We start from the raw sequence: 22037 nt of genomic DNA, 5'->3' as shown, positions 1-22037 counted from the left end.
CTGTCTAGTTTCAAGCAGTTGGTATAAATGTACTTTCAGAAGAGAAACAGATTTTAATTGTGAGGGGTTTATCTCATACATGGAACCACTTATGTGTAATGGAGCCCTGTGATTTCACTCTTCAAGTCACGTGCCTGAGAGATGACACAGTGTTCAGCATCAGAAAGCCTAAGCTGCTTCATGGTCATATATTACCTGTGTCAGTTTCCCGCATTTTAAAACTAATTAATGGTGTCTTTTGTGAAATACTTCGGCATTTCATTATTTCAGAAGAAGAAGAAACAAATATCTTGAAGGTGCCAAAAATAAGTGCAGCATTTGTCTGTATTGAAGTTTAGGAATACAAGATTAGATGTCTTGAGCCATGAAGTCTGGCTCCTTCTTGTGTAGTATGCTTGGCAAGGATCCCTCTGAACTACAAGTTCTAGTTGATGTTGCCAGCCTAGGTTGATAAATGACCGATTTGCATCCATTTGTTCTGTGTCAGTATTGTGTTTTAACATATCTATTATTCTCCCTCTTCAGTGTTTTCTGCTCTTTAGTATAGCTGTGTCATTCCAGTCTTCGATGTGCTGAGGCAGCCAAGGTGTGCTTGTCTAATCTCTTCTGAGATACTCTCTCATCCCCTGATCACTTTGCATCTTTCTCTGCACCCACTTGAATTCACTTTTCTTACCCATGTCTTTGTAAAATGATTTGATAACTCTGGGGATTGTGTTTGGTCTCCTTGTGCCAGTGTCATTGGCAGCACACAGTGCCCTGCAGGCTCGCTGCTGAGAGGCTTCACTGCTCCAGGTTGACATTCCTATGCGAGTGACCCTATGTCGCTATGCTCTTTAATTCCATCCTGTTTCTGCTGCTTTATTTCTCAGTTCATCGAATTCATTGTGTATGACATCGAGTCCTCTGACCTTGTGCAACCTCTTGAATTTATGGGAGCAAGTTTTGATGCTACTTCTTGTGCCAGAGTCAGTAACAAAACATTTAAAAATGCCCGTCACAGTCTAGTTTTGGGGGAATTTTGCTGACAGCCTGCCTCCAGCCCAATAATTGGGCTTTCAGCACTGCCCTGTGTCATCTTGATGTCTTTGAACTGCTCCTTACCCATGTACAGTTTTTCTGTTAATCTCTATATCAGCTGTGGTGACGCTGTTGCTTATTTCTCCTTTGGGCATCTATTTAGCAGAAAAAAAAATGTTTTGGGTTACTCAGGTTGTGGTGATCAGCTAACTAATTTCTTTTTTATCTGAAAATCCACAAAGCTTGACATTTGAATAAATCAGGAAGTGACTTCTAGTCTGAGGTAGAATATTGTCTCTTAGTGGTGATGTCGTACTTTCATGTTATAAGAATAAAGGAAGCTGAGGAACCTAGATCAGAAGGGTGGAAAGGCAAACTAAATCTCCCCTTCAGGATCCTTAATCATTTAGCAAAAATATGTTTTGCATATAAAATACCAGAGCTATGCAGTTTATGTCTTTGTACCATAGCTCCTCCTCATCCATTTTTCTCCATTTCCTTTGTTGTGTGTGTACATCTTGTTCATGGGGCTGATTGATCTAAATTTCAAATCTGTAAATTAGAATTCCTAAAAATGAACAGGAAATGGAAAAACTGGATACTTTTTTTGTCATTACCTGTCCTTTCATATTAATAATGAATTATAGCAATGGGAGAAAAAGGTACTCTATCAAGAAACAAAATGCATGTCCTACATGGCACAGAGCAGCTTCTGTAAATCACATGTAGATGAATAAATGTATGATATACTTCAGTAAAAACAACACATTCTACCAGTGTTACAATATAGTCCTAATTCATGGCAACTAATGGGAAGAAGTTTCCATTCTTCTTAACTTCTGTGTTTCTTTCCTTGGGCTTGTGCATGCAGTCTGTTCTGAAATGTGAACTATAGCTGTTAATTTTCTTAATAGTAATGGAAATTGTTACTTATTAGATAAAAGCATACGTGAAATGTAACAGAAGCAGTCTGCCCTTACTGATTTTTTGGTGTTTGTTTGTGTGTTTTGTTTTTGCTACAACTCTCCTTGACTAGACTCAACCTTTTAGGAGAAACAGCCTGATTGATACCCCAGAATTCACATTGTAGAGTAGTTATTTCAGATTGCCTTTATTTCTCTAAAAACAAGGTCTTCAATAAAGCATGACCAAATTTTGAAAAAGAAATATTACAGATTCTTTTTGCTCATGGAAGTCACAGTTTCATGAGTGCCAGGTGTCTTCCTTCTCCTGTCTTTGATGGTGACAGGTGCTTGGAAAGGAAATAAACCAGTCATATCAAATGCACTACAGCTTTTGTTATTGTTCCTGTCTTCAGTGGTGTACACTCTTCTTTACATTTTGTTTGGTTTAAATTTAGAAAGGTTAAACACAATTTTCAAAATTTGTACTGAGGAACAACAACATTTTTTAATAATTTAACCTAATTTTTAGTAGACTGGATAATTCAATTGAGTTTCATCAGGAAGAGGAAACTTGATTTTATAACGGATTACACAAGCAGTAAGGACAAAGGTTTGGTCAGAGGTTACAATGGAAATGCTAAATAAGAGCTTTTAATTGTTTCTTCTTTTCCAAAGTAACTGCAGTAATGAAAGGGAATGTTGCCCTGTAAGTTTTAAATTTTCTTTTTCCTCTAAGTTAGAGGCCATATACTTACGAAGTGTCTCCAGTGACATTGGAAGGGATAGCTTGTGTTATGTGAAGTGCTAGGCTTCCTTTTATTCTCTGGAATGGCTGATGAAATCAAAATTGATAGCGTTAGTTCTAAAGAGTTGCAAATATTCATTAGCCATGTTTTAGTTAACTTACATTGTTAGGTGAACAACTCTGCTGGCTTTTGGTTTGGAAGGTGGGGAACAATTTGTGTTTTATAATTGAAATCGAAGTATTTGTTTCTTTCTCCTTTATAATGGCTGAGTAGTTGTGATGGCATTCTGGGACTGTGTTACTGTTTTACTGAAAGCAGTATGGGATCCCTTGATATCAAGAGTAGCTTTTCATCTTTAAATTCCATGGTGCAGTATGACTACTTCATGTGAAAGAAATTTGTTTTAATCTTGTGCCTTGAAGGATACTTTTAAAAAAATATCTACATATTTACTACATTTGATGGTAAGGAGTTTTTTTCAGTTAAAATTCCCCAGTATTTACTGCTTTCCTTTCATATAGCATCTCCTTCAGAGTGTGTGCTGTTCCTAGGAACATTGAACATCTGTGACTATGAGTTGTTTCCTAAAATAAGTAGGTAGTCAGCGTCTTTTCAATATGTGTGAAGATGCTTGTTGTCTGTATAAAAATTCTATATATGGTCTATTAGCTGCAATTTCTCCATGTTGAAACTGTAGTGCCAGTATAAGGATGCTTTTGTATGATGCAGTGATTTTCTTCTGTGTATTCTAGCTTCCTAATATCTGATGCAATTGACAATGAACTTTTTTCCTTCTCTTAATCATGCACATCAAATGGAGGCCCACAGGAAAAAAGTCTTGAATTGGCATTAGTTCTAGGCATTAACAGTTTGGTTTAATGGATTTAAATTAAATGTTTAGAAAGTCATGTGGTAAATGGGAGAAAGAGATGATTTTGTGGTTAGATACATTGGGGTAGTGAAAGGTTTTTTTCTGAAATGCTTAAATTTAATATTTTCTCTTACTTTTTTAAGGGCTGAGGGTAGCCCAGGATGGCCGCAGCTTCATATGATCAATTGTTAAAGCAAGTTGAGGCATTAAAGATGGAGAACTCCAACCTTCGGCAAGAGCTAGAGGATAACTCAAATCACCTCACAAAACTGGAAACCGAGGCGTCCAATATGAAGGTATTGCAAGCTCTGTGCCTGTGTGGGGTTTCTGTCACTGCCCTTTGTGTCATGGACTGGGAATTGCTGAGTGAATTTTGTGTACTTTTAGACTCCTATGGAAGTCCTTTTCCAGGCCATGTAAGGGAAAAACTATCAGCTATATTTATTTATTATTATTTTTTAATTTCAAAACTGTTTTCTAGAAACAGCTCCCAGTGTGCTGTGATAAGCCTTACCATTTTAGCACAGCTGTACTTCCCAGCAGGAAGTCCAGAGTGTTGACACAGGTTGACAAAGCAAGTATTGTTCACCTCTTGAAAACATGGGAAACACTGGAGTTTTTCAGTGTTTTCAGGTAATTTTAAAAATTTGAGGGTTTGCTATAATTACAGTATTTAAGATCTCAACAGAAGTTCCTTTTAACGTAAGACCACAAGTTCTCCAATCTCTCCCAAAGCTTAAATTAATACTTAAAAATTTCACCCAGATCTGTCCTGCTGGTGTTTGTTGGCTAAGTGTAGGCCTTCAGAGCCACCTGTCTAAGAGCAAACACTAGGCTCAAGTGGAATTTAGATGGATTTTAATCAGTAGGAAGATACACCATCATCTGTATCTGTCTGATCCGTGATACTGGCAGAAGAAGGCAGAATTTTGCAAGCCTTAGAGCTGCATTAATGTGGTGCTCTTCCTAAGCTGACAAATCCTGCTGCTTTTTGCTAGCAGGCAGCAAAACCAGTCTGCTTTTGGTACCTCAGTTAGAAGAGCTCAGAAATTGTTGGTATTTCTGTGTATACTCCTGTACAGGGTAGGCATATTCTAAATATTAAGCAACATTATTTTCTCCATCTACTTGCTTCCCGATCTTCATATCACAGACTTACTATTCCTTTACAACCAGTCTTTAACTTTTAAAATACAGTAATGTGATTAATATAGCAATTAAAAATATTTGAACTGAATTTTCTTCTCCTCCAGCATGTAGACTGTATATTCACTATAAGAAGAAAAATTCTGCTTTTGGAAACACTAGTTACAACATTTGAAAAAAAGCACAGATTTTTCAGATATTTTTAGTCCTTACGTTGCAGTGTAAAATGTAAATGGCTTTGCTATCCAAATTAAAAGGAAATTATAGTCCTTTACACCAGCTACTTGAAATGGTTGTTGTCATTAGCAGCTGCAGAAAAAATGCTTGTTTGCTGAGTTATGTGTCTTTAAACTAATTCTGTCATTTATATTATTTTTCTTAAGAAAATATTGCAACAAATTTGTCAGTAACTCCCTCCACTGCCTGTCATTGCAGTCTTAAATAAGGAAGGGAAGAACCGGACAGATGATCTTCCTGCTAGTTTTACAATAAAAGAGTAAAAATGTCTTCTTTTATCTTCTTCATCCACATACAAGTGTTTTGGTTTTTGGTCGTTTGGTGGAGGTTTTTCTAGCTTTTGTGTAGATAATTAAATTTCCAGTGACCTAGAGACAGTCCAGGTGTACAAGCTGGTCTCTAGGGCATTAATTTGGGGTGTGGAATGGCTTTGTGTTCTTACTTTAAATCTGGCAAACTACCGAACAGAAAGTGGCTCCATTGCACTCCTCTGTGATTATGAACATGCCCAGAGTAGAGGTCTCATTTTTTTTCTGTCCCAAGTTCCCTTCTAGATTTAAGGAATGTAACCCAGAAAAACCTCCACCTCAAATATCAAACTCAGTATGTTTCACTTTGGGGGATGGATGGAGAAGAGATTGTTCAGATTAATTTGATGGTTTTTGTTGTTTAATTCACATTCTATTGGAAATCATTGATTCCTCAGGTGTATTTGCACCTGCACCTGAACCACAAAGTCATGTCATTCCCTTGTTTGTTTCAGACCCTTTTCTTTGGAAAGTATCACAACATAGTTTTAATTTGAGTCAAACCTGAAGGATGGTATGGGAATGATCCTGGGGTCGGATTGGAGTCTGTGGGTGAAGTTTGATGGGGATCATTGCAGGATTCTCTTAAATTGGGAGATAATTTTAGTTTCGCAGGCTTTTGGAGAAAGTGTGTGCTGGCTTTGCTGCACTAAACGAAACTGCATGTTTTGTATGGTCCCAGTGCCATAGTTAGGGATAATTACAAGCAAAGTCATTAGCAGAGCCAGAGCAGTCAAGTTTGAAAGCCCTTTGGCTACCATATATATGCAGTCAAAGATTTCCTGAATGTCTTGGAAAAAATGATCCTTTGGGAGCACAGAAGTGTCACAGAGCCATTGTAACCCGTCTTGCCCAGTAAAATCCTAAATATTAGCAGAAGAAGGGGAGAAGCAGTGGGGAAAACAAGCTGTGGGTTCCATGGCAAACATCACTGCTCTTGCAATGTGAATTTTGGTCTGTGGCCCAGTGCAGGGACATCTCACAGTGATTCTTTGGACTGCTGCTCTGCCTGTCTCCTCATTTTCTTATATTCTGTAATCAGCTGTAGAGGGGAGTAGTTAGGAAGGGCATTTTAAAGACAATATTTAAAGGACTTGATTTTGGAAGTAGTAGTGTTAAAACGTTGTGTAAGTATGCCCCATCTTTATAATCCCTTCATTTCAGAATTGTAAGGTAATCATATGGGAATTAAAACCTTGACATGAGCTCATCTTGCACATGTATTTATTATAAACTAATACTGACCTATATAAGAACAAGGTCTGACTGCTTCCTGTTTAAAGCTAAATCTCTTACTTAAAAGTGAAGACTCCGTTTACTGACCAGAAAACAACACGATGGATAAACAAAGAGAAATGTGATAAAGGGGGGTGCCAAAATGATTAGTAAAACAATCTCCACTTTGTTTTTTAATTTGTGTTGTCCTAGGGATTAACTGTTCAAACAAAAGAAATCCCTCAGAGTACTATGACTAACTTGGGAAATTCATTTGTTTTTATTGGCTTGCTGTCAGATGAAATACAGCAGTTTGGTATGATAAAATGTTCTCTTTAAGTCAACAAATACGCTGTTTGATGATCGATGAAATAACAATGTTGGCTCATAAATAAAAAAAATGGTGTCAGTGTCTAGATGTAAGAGTAATTGCATAAACCACAGACTATGGACAAATTTAGAAAACTATGAACAGTTTTATCAGAATTCAAAACCTGTAAAATTCATGAAGAGACAAAAAGTAATCCAATGTCAGCCATACTACTTTGTGCATATACTTACATGTCTCCCGCATTTGTGGAAGACTTTGTGAGACTTTCCTGCCTGGTTCTTGCTCATAGCTAATTAGTATCAGCATTTTTCCCCATATAAAATATGGGGGAAACAGGTATGCTTAACTTAAACTCCAGAACTCTAGAAGTAGCTAGCATAAGAGTGACATCATGCTTCATTTCCACACCCACTGTTTGAGTGCTTTGATTTTATAGTAAATCAGTAATTCATGATATCTTGTGTAAGAAAGCCATTTTTAGTATATGTGATGCTCTGTGAGCAAAACATTGTCTCTTCTATTTTTATAAAGTGCACTTAAAATTTTATTCTACATATGACTTTTCAGTTTATTCAATGTCTTCTGTACTGTGTCCACATGTTTCAAAAATAAAATAGGAAGACTGTCACTAGAAGTGATTCAGATTTCTTGATTTTTTTGAGATGTGTTCTAACCAGATAAATACACACCAAAGAAACACAGTAACGGTTAAATTCTTACCAGAAAATCATGAGCTGTTCATTCATGTGTTGTGGAGGGTGGTGTTTTGGCAGATGATTTTCTTCATATAAACGTTTTAGTTTTAATAATTTTCTGCGGGTTTTATTTGTTTTTATTTGGTTTGTGTGTTTGAAGGAATTAATGTTTAAAAGACAAAGTCCTAGAGAGCTCATTACTATCACATCCATTGCAGATCCAGAGTGTGATTTATTTTTGACATTGATGGTGTTTGTGAGTTTCTTCTGCTAATTAGATAGCAGGGCAATAAAACTTGTTATGCTATTATGTTGGATTGAAAAATATTTTCACTAAATAAAAAAGCAAGAATGAAGATATTTTATTTTGAGGATTTTTATTTTGAATGCGTTTCTAAAATATCAAGCTATGGTAATTTAATGTGGTAGCAAAAGGAATATTAAGTCTCTAGCATATAATATCCCAGATTTATTGCAGTGGTGTACATACTTTGTGATGATGAATTCATACTCAAATTACCAGAATTAAAGGTAAAAACTATGCTAAAGAAGATGCCATGGTGCCCAGTTTTCATCTCGTTTCTGTCATGATGGCTTTGTAGAAATTGTGAGAAAGTTTACATCATATTAGAACTAAAGTGTACTTTTATAACTAAATATGATTAAATTGCATTTTATTTTATCTGCAAATTCAACTTCCCATTATATCTTTTTTTGACTATTGGAAAGGATGAATATACAAATCCTTATCAGGAATAGCAGATTGACCGGCAAGTTAGCAACTTATCAGCTACAGTAGCTTGTTTGTCTCATTTTAAAATGAGGAAGGGACTCTGAAAAACGTGCTGTTTGCAGATTGGAGCTTGTTAGCCTATGTTTGTCTGTATAAACAGAAGATTGATGTTCAGAATGTTCCAGAAACTAACTTAACTGTCTTGCAGTGTTTTGACATGGAAGTTGCACTTTGTGATCTGTAAGTCATAAGAGTTAAAGAAAATTTTTTTTTTAAGTGCTGATCCTTTACATCAGGTATACTCATGGCTTAATCACAGCCTTTTTAGGAGTTAGATTTCAGGTACCATTTGTACCCGTTATCCCCCTTGACTAAATTTCAATATTTCCTTTTAAATGTCTCCTGAGCAATTCTCTCTTTAGGAATGAGTAACTGCTCTTATCAGATGTCTCCCTGATCAGGTAAGCAGGTGATCTCATTTTCTTTTAAATTGACAAACCACACTTCATGGCCTTACAGTCTGCTTAGCCACCACTTTTTGGTATTTAACCTTGAAAACCTGCTTTGTTCTGATGAGCTGTCTCTGATCATCAGTGTTTATTGATCTTTGTGGTAAGCCGTAAAAGGTGTTGGAGATACTCTAATTGGCACAGCAATTTTTGGCTCAATGTATTGTGGTAAGCCACGTGCTTGCAAATTAGAATTTGAAGCCCAACATATTCACAGAGACCTCTGATACACACAGGTTAACATATTGTCATGTGCTATATACACATGCAGTGTGCATCTGTCTATGTGTGTGCTTCCTCAAGCAGGTGGTAGATGAATACATTTGAGAGATATCCAGGTTTGCAATAGCATCTTCTGAAATCTAACAACAGTTTTTCTTCTAAGGTACCAGCAATTATGCATTTTGCTGGGGATACTTACTGTGTCAGATAACATCACTTTTCCATCTCTGTGTAAAAGGAGAGTGTTTCTAGCTGCATCCTGCCTTTTCCTTTTTTCGTTTTATCTTCAGAGAAAAGATTTTTGGTTGGCATCACATACAGTGAAATGTTTCACCAAGGCATATATAGAAAAACACAGCTGAAAAATTAAGTTAACTATGAAAGCAAACCAGTCAGAAGAGAATGTTAAAGTATGCTAAAATAGATATACTTGATCTGGAATTGCTATTAGTGAGTAGGCTACACATAGTAACTAAACTACAGGATAACTTGGTGTTTCATTTGAATTTTGAATGTAGTGCAATACACATTTCTTGTTGTATCCTGTTGCACGTTAGAGTATTAGCGTTATTTCCAGAACTAGATTCCAGAATCTGATTTCTGAGTGATCTGAGTTATCTGGTATGTTGTTATTGCTGCTGAGAGGTCAAGTCAGATATAACATAGTGGATTATAGTTGCTTCATGGACTAAAACGAGTGTTGTGGTATCTCCACAGCAACTGGTCATACAGAACTTGAAGGTATTTCCCTACTATACTGAGAACATCTCAGTGGCCCTGTCTCTAAATTTTAAGTATCAACAATAAAACTTAGTGAATAAAGGGGTAAAACACATACAGTGACATATCAGAAACAAATTATATTTACCCAAGTGTTCAAAAGCAACCTGATTATGAAATCTCTGAACTGTTGGTTGTAAGTTATGACCTTTTTCACCTTCTCTTAAGCAGTTGGGAAAGTTGAGGTGTGACCCATCTGGCTTTAAAGAAAGCAAACTACAGCCGAAGGAAGAGAAGTCATTTGCTTGAGTGATCTTTAGACCACTATACTTTAAATAGTGGTCATGCAAATTATTTCCCTTCTGACAAAAGTCTTTGTTAGTTTGTCAGCCAGTAATATCTTGTCTTTTCTTGAATCATGTGGTTCCTCAGTGGGAAGTTCTCTACTTGCAGCAATTCTGCAAATTTTGCTTCATAGTCAAAGTTTCTCTTCCGTATATTCCACACTGTGTCAGCGTTTCTGCTGGAGAGAGATCTCTTAGTTGGAGATCTGTTAGATTCCCCCTGGACTCTGAGATTCTTCACCAGCACTCTTCCACTTGCTTCCTTAGGCGTTGTCCTTTATTTGGTGTCTGCTGGATGTAATGATACGCTGTCAAATTACAGAATTCAAACTGAAGAAAGTCCAGTGACATACTTTTTTTGCTCTTCCACGAGGCAGACACCTGTATTGCTTCTCTTTAGGATTCTTTACATGTTTAAGGCCTGCTGGTTATAAACAACCAGTTGTGATTGTCAGAAAAAGATCAAGATTTTGTGATCAAGATTCATTTTGAAATGGCCTCAGCATCTCATCATGCAAATTGCACAAGATGGCAGGTGTGAGACTGTGTTACTTTTTAAGAAAAAAAAATTCAGGAAAAGCTGCTGATCTACTGACCTGCAAATTTGAATTTGTAATGGACATACCAGAAACCACAGTAAAGAATGGACTTACTTGTGGGTAAAGAGTTAACCTTTCTTTTTTAGGGAGAAATGTAGGTCACAAATAAGAATTCTCTGGGGGAATTGCTGAGTAGGAAGTAAGCAGTTTTGGCACTGGGGACTCTGCTTGTTTTCCTAAAATGAGTTCAATAATGTCCCTCAATAAAGCCTCTTGAAGAGCCCAAGTTGATTTAAGAGGGTTCTTGGTTCTTTAATGATTATTCAACTTAAAGGTAGCAAATGAAGGGCAAAATAAATAGTCTTTCTTTTTCTTTAGTAAACCCATAGTATCCTAGTGAGATTTCTGCCATTACCTGTATTTCTTTTCAACGTATTTTTAAGTCATTTGGAAAAAAAGAGGGAGGTACAAGAGTTTGACTGATGCTTTTCATGGTGGTAAAAATGAACAGAGGAATGTGAATAGTTGCAGAAGAATCTTGTGGTATTGAGTGAGTGAATTGAATACATGGCAAATAAAACTCCATGTTCCAAAGAGCAGAAGAATCATGACTTCTAGAAAATAGCCTTAACTTTATGTACACCATGAAGTCTGAATTAATATGGCAACAGCGTAGAAAGAGGTATTAGAGATACTCTAAATACCTGAAAAATAAAATTCCATGTAGTGTCAGATTAGTGCTTAGTTTGGTTCCTCAAAGTTAGTCTGATATTGGGAATTACTGGGCATAAAGAGGGAAACAAAACAGTTATAATTGTGTCAGCATGGACACGTGCTGATCCAGAAAACGTGTATTGTGTTCTGTTCTGATGAACTTCCTCAGGAAGGACCTAGTAGAATTCACATTAGGTGCCAAAAAGATTTAAGTGATCTGAAAATCTTCCTTAAGTGCTGTGATTTAATAAAATGTAACTTTTCAGGTGAAGAGATGGGAAAAAGAGAGGGACAGGATGGGAAGAAGATTGTTGAGCTCTAATAAAAGATTGTAAGTGTCATGAGGAGAGTTATTAGAGAATTAATCGTTTTCCTGAATACCAGATTTAAGGACATCAAATAACATCGTGAGATAGCTAGTGGAAAACAAACAAAACAAAGCTTGTTTCGTATCATGTTTGCCATGGGAGGTAGGAACACTGGAGATACAGTTTCAGGAAGTCTGCAAGTCAAGGCCAGAGGGAAGCTGGGGAGAGGACATGCAAGAGAAATGAACAGTAGGTTCAGTTCATGTATCCTCACTAGGTTTCTGCTGATGGAGAGGAGGGAGGTTGGTTTGGCAAGATGTTTGGTCTGTCTCAGTGTTAAGGATGGTGTTTGCTCTTGATTCTGTTCTTGGTTCTTGCCTAGAGCACAGGTCATACGAGGAGCAGCTGAGGAAGCTGGGGGATCTCAGCCTGGAAAAAACGAGGCTCAATGTGGGACCTTCTCACTCTCTACAATTTCCTCACAGGAGGTTGCAGCAAGCTGGGGGTGGGTCCCTTCTCCCAAATAACAAGCAACAGGCTAAGAGGAAATGGCCTCAAGTACTGGGGAGGTTTAGATTGGACATTATGGAAAATTTCTTCACTGGAGGAGTTGTCAAGCCCAGGAACAGGCTGCCAAGGGCAGTGGTGGAGTCACCGTCCCTGGAGGTATTTAAAGGACGTGTAGATGTGGCATTGAGGGACATGGTTTAGTGTAGGACTAACCCAATGGTGGGTTTAAGATTTTTCCCAGCCTAAGTGATTCAATGATTCTGTGATCATCCTGTGATGTCAGTACTATGCTGCTCTGAGATTGCAGACACATTATCACTTCTACTGCCTCCTTCAGTTCTGGCATTTATTTGTTTCCTATCATCCTAGTTCTGTCTGTGCATGCCTGGCTTGCAGCTTTACAGAGACGAATCCTGTTTACCTGGATACAGGCTGTAGTGAAATAAACTTCTTTTTTTCACTTCCTACTTGAAGCAGTTGAACATAAATTTTCCCTCCTTAATTGGCCTTTTTGTCACCAAGTGATGAGAACCTTCTAGCACGCTCTTCATTTGCTCATTGCTATGCAAGGAGTGTACCTCAGAAAGTGGTGCCTGTTGTTGAATCTGTCCTTGTCCTGGCATTGTTTCCATGCAGCTTCCAGCCAACTCTAATGAGTCAACTTCATTTTGTCTGACTGATTTTTCAGCATTCTGGCTGATGTGGCCAAAGTTGGGGGGTTTGGGTTTTTTTAACACTTTTGTACTCCTGGCTCTTAGGAGTTGTTTATATGGTATTGCAGGCTCTGCTGTCTTAACGGAGCTTGTTTTTCTTCTCTAAACTTACAGCTTTTTAAAAACATGTTTTGATCCATACACTGTCTGGTACACAGGAGGTGCTTTGTCTTGATTTGTCTGATACTTCACTGAATTTTGTTGTTCCCTTTTGAAGAGCATGAAGCAGGAACATAAATTCCAGCCATCATTAAAGGGAAAGGTAGAAGGATTTGGAAGTGCTTTGAAGAGCAGCTAAAGATGCAGTAACAAATGAGGAGTTTGTGTAATAAGTTCAGTGCTTTGGAGAAGGAAGCTATATGAGGGAATCAATGAATCAAAAGCATAAATTAATACAATTTATTTGCAATTTGTGTTTGTATCAGCTGCAGTGAATTTGACCACCAGATCTGTTCTTTGCTTTTATCAAGAACAAACTTTGTGTTTGAAATGAACTACAAAAGAAACCCTTAGTAATTTGCGCAACTGAGTTTATTTTTACTCTTTCTCATTTTTAGACTTAAAAAAACCCAAACCAAACAAAATATCCAAAAACAACAACAACAACAACAAACAAAACAAGCAACCTCCAAAACAAAACAAAAAACAAGAACAACAACAAAAAACCCACACATAATAAGAAAACAAACAAACCAACCCCATGCAACAAATGAAGACTAAAAATGCATTTTATTTGGGTTTGCAGATTAAAACATTAAGGAAATGACAGGTTTCAGGCAGATGATGCCATCCTGATTTTGCCAGTTGGTCTGTACATCCTATAATACAATTTTACCTATTCTACAAAAAAATCTTCCGAAGTCAGCAGGCTCAATGCTCCCAGTATGGATGAAAATATATACCTGTATAACATAGTGTTGTTTTCTAATTTACTTCTACAAAGGAAGTTTTAAATCCGTATTTTCGGGCAGTTAGTGTTGTGTAACGAGTGAAGTACTTCTCTTGAAAGTTATTCCTTAATAGAAATTGTTTCTGCAGGAAGAATGGAACTTTTTTTACTGAAAAATACTTTTTTTTTTCACAGTATTGAAAGTAAACTAAAACTCCATCTTCTTCTGTCAGCTGGATAACTGTCTCTTTGAATGACTGTGGTCTCAGTATGAGTGGGTCACATACCTCCTGGAAATTGCACAGCTGTGATCCCCATCAGAAACACTGTCTTTGGACAGCCAAGCTAGTATGGGACAATTAAGTGAGAATTGTGAGATACACACCTCAGACAGCACTGAAAAGACAGTGCTCAAAATCCAGTTACATTCATGTTCCGGTTTGGGATCCCCTGGGAGAAGGCAGCCTACAACCACCCCTCCCCCACCAGGTTTGGGAAAAAAAAATTTTCTTCGAAGGAAAGTGAAAGATAAAAACTATTTATTTAACAAACACACAGGAAAAGGGATAATAATGCTAAATGATAAAACCTCCCACTCTGCTGAGAGAAACCTGGGAAATTTCAGAGTCCTTCCTTAGATCTCTCTCTCCCCCTCCTTGGAGCTGGGACGGGGTGGTGGGCCCACCTCCAGGGCCAAGGCCTTGGTGGAAAGTCCTCCTGTTGTATTCTGATATTGAAACAGTCCAGCAGGGAAAAAGGGAAAAAGACCAAGTCCTAGGAAAACAAAAGTTCGTATCTCCGAAGGAAAAGGAGCTGAGGAAAAAAAAAACTGCCGAAAGCTGGCTGGAAAGTAAAGCAAGCTGGGTGCTTCCCTTCCCTCTCGCTCTCCTGCCGCAGTTGGAAAAAAAAAAGAGTCGCTATCTCTGTGTGACCTTGAACAAGCTGCAAACTGCTTTGAAAAAGTTTTGCACAGTTTTTCCTCCCCCCTCTCAGGCTCAGTTTAAAGGCACAGAAAAGCACAAAATTAATTCCTGGGCATGGGGCAGCAACAGGGGATACACATCATAGTCACCCCAAGACACTTCAGTACAAGGTACCAAAATGTTTTGCTTTCAGTGTAACCAGATTGTGTTTTGTATTCTGAAATAATACAGATTTTAAAAGATTAGTACGTTAGCTGTGAATCGGCTAGCTATAGAAATTTAACGTTTTATCTGCTTATTAAGGGAGAATGTTGAAAACGTAGGAGTAGCTGGCTATCTGGCGCTTTAAAAGCCAGGTCCTCTTCCAATGTGTTGGCCATACAGGCACTTGCACATATACCCTGCTCTCAGTGGGAGCCTCTTCTACCTTTGAATTCATCCTGTTCAGCACAAGTGTCATAAAAATGGACAGAATATGGTGTTACCTAGTTTTGTTCTTTGAGTAGCCATTCTAGCTTTCTGATTTTTTCACATTTGCTATATTTAACTGCCTGTATGAACAGCCTTACTGTACATAATAGCTGGTCTTGTCTGAGAGTGAAATGATTTTTTTTTTTTTTTAGTAAATGCGTTGTTTGGTGAACAAGTAGGGAGGAAAGGCATTGATTCAGCAGTAGCATTCCTTGCCTGTGTTAGTATTTGTGAAATAGGTGCTAAATTCTCAGCTTCTATAACTCGTGCTATGTGCATTCATCCAGTGTTTTCCTTTTAATATCTGCCTGGTTTCCATTTACTTTCAGCACATCGTTTCCCAGCACGTAAGCACTTGAACTTTTGAAGTCTTGCAAGGGAGAACAGTAATCACAGGAAACCTTATATGTTTTTTTTATTTTTTTTCCCCCTCTAATGTGAGCCAGCATCTTCAGTCTTGAATTAATTTGCTTGCTTTTAGTTGGATTTTGGGTCTGCAGAATGTTTTGTGTGGTGCCCCATGCACTACAGCCTTTCAGGAGGGAAGAGCTGATGTTGTTTTTAAGGTACACAAAGGAGACTGTCACATCAAGATAGTGACACAGGGAATTGAAACACTGGTAGCATGGTAGATAATGCAGGGGATAGCACAATGGTTAGATCCTCCAAAAATAGAAGTAATTTTGAAAATTATGTGTATTGATCATTTGATAAATTTTAATGTGTAAGTGGAGGAAATTGTCATAAGCTGAACTGATTCTTACAAACTGTATCACGTGATGAATTCTGGGAAGTTCTGGGAATCTAGGAAATAATTCAGCGATGCACAACTAATGCAGTCAGTCATCTTTTTAACTTCACCTGAACTAAAAGTGTGGGTATAAAGTCATTAGCATCCTACGAAACGCAGATATTTAAAATATCAGTGAATCTATTTAATATGCAAAGAAGCAGCTGTGGCATTATATTGTTGGGCTTTTGTGTCTTTTTATGATTTTACAGTAAGTAATGTTTTTAGATCTTTGCAATTTTAAAATTTCTACCAGGATCCAAATTGGCTGGAAAATTGCAGAAAATATTTGCTAACTTTTTTTTTTAGAATTTAGGGGAAATTGAGCTGGTGATATATGTAGTTAATGCCATTACTTTAGACAACCCTATTTCTGAGCATAAAATCAGATAACTTTAGTTGACCTGACAGTGTGCTTGCACTGAAAATTTGGTGCTGTCTTCTGTAAGTGGTTACAGCAAGTGACAGCTCCTGAGCATGGTGGCACCAGGTGAATATTTTTCTTTTAGAAAATGACATTGTTGGAAATTAAAGTGAACATCATTTCACATAAGAAATGCTTTCCTGTTTCTTCAAGGTTGAAAGTTGAGTTGCCCCAGTGTTCCACCTCAGTCAGCAGTGCTGTCATTGTTGCTGTTATCATTTGGACCTGGTTACAGGGTTGAGCAGCCAGAGCAGTGCTTGACACTTGGGGCAATTAGAAGGGCTCCCATCAAGCCTGGTTAAGCAGTAGCATAATTCACCAAAATGTGTAGGAGCAAAGAGCTCCTTCCAAGCACTCCCTCAGCCCCTGTGAATGTTGTGCCATGTATGACAGAATTAAATCACTGTGAAGTTCATATAGTTATGATCAGGTAATTTAAGACTTTGAACTTAAGTTTCTACTATCTCTAAAAACATAGAAAAATAGTATTCTGGTGTCTGTCCCCTCCATGGTTCTGACATTTAATGATTTTGTGGAATTTGAGTGATATTCTTTTAGTATATGTTACCTTTTTTCTGCCCTTCTAAATAATAGTTGAAACAACATTCAGCTCCACTGGAGGTCAAAAATTATTTTTAATTTAGAAATTTTGTGTTATGTTTTCAGCATACCAGGTTAAAAGCATGAATATAAATGCTGTCAGAAATACTGTAATTTTAAAATAATGCTGACTTGGTTAACCATGATTTCTTAGTACAATCTGCACATTCCCGTTCTGTGTGGTGCTAACAGATGTTGGATTGCTCTCTGAAATTGTGAATGCTTTCTGTATTTGTGTGATTAAATGTGGTTTTATACTCACATGTTGTAAATAGAGTGGTAACCAACATAACTGGCCTGTAAGTATATCTGGTGTGCTGCATCCAGGAATTTCGTATATTTAATTTTCATTATGATTTTCTTATATTTTGGCCTTCACTGAATACACGTAACTATGACAAAAGTGAGTACAAGTAATGAAGCTTAATGTTTAAAGGGGGGGCGGGGGGAGAAGGGGAGAATAGTATTTACAGAAGACCAAACATACTTGAATTGTCATCAAAATGTCTTTTTACATATACCATATTTTGAAATGTTCCTAAATATTAATATTTATACATAGGGTTCTCAAAAACTGAATACACTTTAAGTCTTAACTCCGTGGGATTTTGAATCTGCCATTGTAAGCATTATTCCTCTGTGGTTCCTTTCTGTATTAGCAGCTTGAGTAAATTCACAGCCTTTAAACCATTTTGTTTACAAGATAAATAGCTCATCTTAGCTGGGTGCATGTACTGCTAGTTAAAGTGCTTTTATTTACAATAGTTGTGCAGTTACATACTGATGGATCTGATTTCTTTTATTTAATTATTCATAAAGTAGGTTTTATGTCAGGATTATATTCACAGAGTCCAAACAAAAAAACCCCAACCAACCAAACAAAAAATTGACAATGTTTCAGTACTTCACAGGCCAGAGACTGTGAAGACAGAAACCCTTTTAAATGATGATGAGTCATAGGGCCTGCTCCATTTCCAAAAGCATTCTTTTGTACTTCTGCACAGGACAAAATAAATTAGGTTATACTAAGGGTCGATTAAAATAATTTGACTTGCATTTTTTCAAAGAACAGAAAAAACCCTTTTCTTATAGACTTATATTTGTGGTTTTTTTCAGTAAATCACTGCTAAGTCAGTAAAGAATTTGCTTAGAATAATGCTGTAAACCACTACTAGTATACTTACTTAAATTTGCATAACTAAAAATACCAATTGAACCTTGGAGCCTATTTTATGCTTTAGCGGACATAATATCAAATTTAGTATAAACTTAACACAGAAAAGTACTTTTTCAAAGAACTGTATGCATGTAAACAGCATTAGTGTTGCATCCTGGATTATAAGTAGTGAATAAACAAAAATTTTCATTAGCACAGTAGCAGATAACTTGCCATGTTTCCCCCAGGATTATTGTAGAAAAGTTCTCTGTTCCTTATTCAAGTAAAATTGTGAATTCCCTAAGCTGTCATTGTAGTACAGCCTCATTTTCCACCACTGCCTGGCCCAGGGGCTGCATCTCCTTCTCTAACCTTTGTCTCCTTAATTTTACTGCCTGTTGAATTGTCAGCTTAGATTTTGAAGTGTGCTGTGATGGAGTTTGAAGTTGATGTCATAGCCTCATAATGGCACTGTTGCCTTAGCAATGACACTATAGAAAATAAACATACAAAAAATACAGAAAAGGTAACTTGAAAAAAATGCATATGCTGTTGGGGGGAAAATGGGATCATACAAAAACTAGAAGTTAAAACTTAATGAATTGGAATAGAAAATTTGAGCAAGGTGATCCAGTAGGCTAATGTTTAACTGTTGCCAGTATTTAGAAAGAGCAGTCCCTTGCTATCTGGACACCCCAGTCATGTAATTTGGTAGGGCAGGGAAAGTTGATGGTAGTTCCACTTAGCTTTTCATATTGGCTCTTGGAGCAGGAAGATTCATTACATAGAGAAGTATCCTGAACATGCTGAAACAGCAGATGTGCCACACGTGTGACAGAGTGCCTTCTAGAAAGGGAATGGAAGGAGAGGTGGGATTTGGGGTTCTTACATTGTAAAACAGTGCTGTTTTTGGAGAAAAATGATTCAGTAGTTATTTCTAAATTTATCTGAGTTGACAGGTTTCCAGTAAGCCTGCAAAACTCTCTCAGGACCATTCCATGTATCCACACTGCCCTTTTAGATTTTAAGCTGCTGTCTGCAGATTTGCGCTTGCATCAGACAATGCAGGAGCCCTTCTTCGAAAAACACCACATCAGTTTTTTGTCTGCCTTTGCTGACAAGGCAGATATTATATATAGAGATGGCTGGGCCATATGGCTGATGAGGGTGTCCTTGAACGTACTTAAAAGCACAAGCACAGGGAAGATATCTCTCCAAGAGTACATTTTATCACCCCAGACTTGATCCTAAAGGCAAAGCTGATATTTACAGGCAGTGCAGTAGGAGCAGATCTGTAGGTGAGTTGTGTTGAGGACCCAGCACACACACAATATGTATTTCAGGGTATTTTGTCTTTGGACTAGCTTCAGCCTGATCCCATGGAGTGAATGCCCATCAGCAGACCTGTGTGTAACTGCTGGCTTGGCTTGATCCAAAAGGAATTTGGTTCATGCTCCAAGATACTTGTGGTGGGAATCCAGGTACACCTGGTGTGGGCAGATGGAAGTCTGGCATCAAACTGGTCCAAACTAAGACGTGAATGTGGGCAAACACCTTGACTCCATCAGTAAACTGGAAATTTGGCTGGCTGTACTCAGAATTATTCTTCCCAGAGCAGCATGGCAGAGGCTGCAGCAACTGGGCTGCTAACATTTGGTCTGAGTCTAGGGCTTGAGATTATTTCGTCAGAACTCTGCACAGTTCTGTACTCAAAATTCTTTTACGCTACTTTTTTTTTTTATTACAAGGAAGAACACTTTGAGTACAGAAAAGCTCATCACCCTGCTGCTTAAAGAATATCTTGACTTTTTGTAGATGCCATGTTTTTTCTCTTGAAAAGAGAAAAATGCTTTTTTCTGTACCTTCTGTGTAAGTTGCAAAACCCATCAATACTGACTTTAAGGTATGCTAGACTCTTTAAAGATGAAAACATTGGTATGGACATCTTTTTAAATTGTCTAAAATTCATTGGTTTTCATGTCTGAACAAAAGTACAATCCTGTGTGCAGAGTCTATGTATGAAAATTATGGAGTACCTTCCATTATTCAGAATTGCTTTCATCTCCTGACTATGGTTGCTTCTAAAAATATTTTCTGTGCCACAGTATGAAAAATGATACTTTAAATTCCAGTAAGGGCTTTTTGTGTTGTAGCCAGTCTTTTTTATTTGTTCTTGCTATAGACAAATCTGTCATGAGGATATTGAAAAGACTTTCACTAACTTGCATTTAATTTTCTACCTGAATTTAAGCCACTGAGCATTTGGGTCCTGGGGGCTTACAGGACCCTGTAGTGTAACAGTCATTGTTTACTATAATTTTTTTTGTGCATCAGAACTGTGTTCCTTCAGCTGTGTAATTTTATCGTAGATAGTTTCAATAGGACAGGGCAGTATTCTTGGGTTTGAAGCTTCAGCTGCATAAAGCTTCAGCTGCCACTTTCTTGTAGGCCTGGTGGTGATCGTAATAGAGGTAGTAATAATACAAATAATAGATGCCGTGAAGGAAACCTTAATCTTTTGCTCCAAGGCATGGTAATGGTAGCATTTCTAGTAAGAATAACATGATTCTTCTTGCTGGTTTACAGTGGTGCTAAGGCCTCAAAGAAAACAAGTCCTGGGGATTGCTTCTATTCAAGATACTTTTCTGTTAGTTCATTCAAAAATTTATTTTTACGAGACTGACTGATTTATCCGTCTCTTAATTCAAAATACCTGGTATTCACTTTGAGGAGAACTTCCAAATAGAGTGAATTCCAATAGATTGAACTGCCGGATAGGTTGAACTATGTAGCACATACTTTACATCATGACAGTGCTGGGGGAAACACTGTAGAATATATCTGATGGGAATTAAAATTATGACACTTGATCACTGCTCACATGAAATATAATTTACATCAGTGCCTCAGCAGCTGTTACATGAGCGTGCACTTTAGGGTAAGATAGGATGTATTTACCCTGTGGGTTATTATTGTAAGGATTTCTTAATCAAGCTTAATTTCTTGTAGGAGGTACTGAAACAGCTACAAGGAAGTATTGAAGATGAGGCAATGGCATCTTCTGGACAAATTGACTTACTGGAACGACTTAAAGGTAAATATAGAATTATGTTTTAAGTAGGTTCATTTTTTTTCTCCGTTGTTTTTAATTTGGGATAAAATCTTTGAAGTCATTTGCATCTTCTTTCCAGTGTGGACCATGATGATGAGGCGTAGTCTCAGTGCCAAAGCATTTTTGCTAAACATTTAAAGACACATTCTCAAAAAACCCCCCCAAAAAACAACAACAAAACAACAAAAACATATGAACAAACCCCACTGCTCCTTTTATACTTCTGTTACTGTTGCTCAAGGACTTCATATTAATTGCTTTTGATATAACTCACATTTCATTCTTCAGAAAAAAATAAGTTAATGTTGGTGTAGTTCCACCAATTTTCTAAACTTGTTTACATGTCCTGCCCTCTCCATGTTGTATTACTGGAATTTTTTCTGTCATGCTGTAAATTGATGGCCCCCTTCCCTAAAGCATGTGCTGGAATGTGTATCATCCCGTTGTATGGGAAGTGCCAAGCAAGCCCAGACCACTAACTCCCTGTATACATCCATTATCCCTGCCACTGACCCAGAAATTTCATAGGGGTGTCTACATTTAAGAGCCCTGTGACGGACAGAGTAGTCATCTGTTACATGATGGTGAAGCATCTGCAGGATCTCTGGAAAAGAAATTGTTAGGAAGTGAGCCACAAAGTAATTCACATGATGTTTATGCAAAACTCTGCCCATTTCTTAAGTCCTTTGAGAAAGAGGCAGGCTTTGTGTGGGGATGCTATTCTGATTGCTGGGATTGCAGTTAGGCCATCTGCTCAGAAAACTGCTGTTCTCCAAGTCTACCATATCCATTGTTTTTGTTCACAGCATTTTCGCTGCATTTCTGTGCAAAATGTTTCCATAAAAAACCCCCATGGATTTGCTCAGGAAGTAAGAAATTAAGATAG

General features: G+C 37.5%; 1 protein-coding gene across 1 annotated transcript in view; it reads left to right on the top strand.

Moving 5' to 3' along the window:
• The window catches only part of APC (APC, WNT signaling pathway regulator), a 79873-nt gene that overhangs the window by 12396 nt on the left and 45440 nt on the right, over positions 1 to 22037 (top strand). The window contains 2 exon segments of the mRNA XM_008628703.2: positions 3686 to 3838; positions 21049 to 21133. Of these exon segments, the coding sequence (XP_008626925.2) occupies positions 3704 to 3838; positions 21049 to 21133 (220 nt within the window). The 5' untranslated portion in view covers positions 3686 to 3703.

This window comes from Corvus brachyrhynchos, unplaced genomic scaffold (genome assembly GCF_000691975.1).
Source record: "Corvus brachyrhynchos isolate BGI_N302 unplaced genomic scaffold, ASM69197v1 scaffold232, whole genome shotgun sequence".
Classification (NCBI taxonomy): Eukaryota; Metazoa; Chordata; class Aves; order Passeriformes; family Corvidae; genus Corvus; species Corvus brachyrhynchos.
This window is presented reverse-complemented; position numbering and strand designations above follow the sequence as displayed.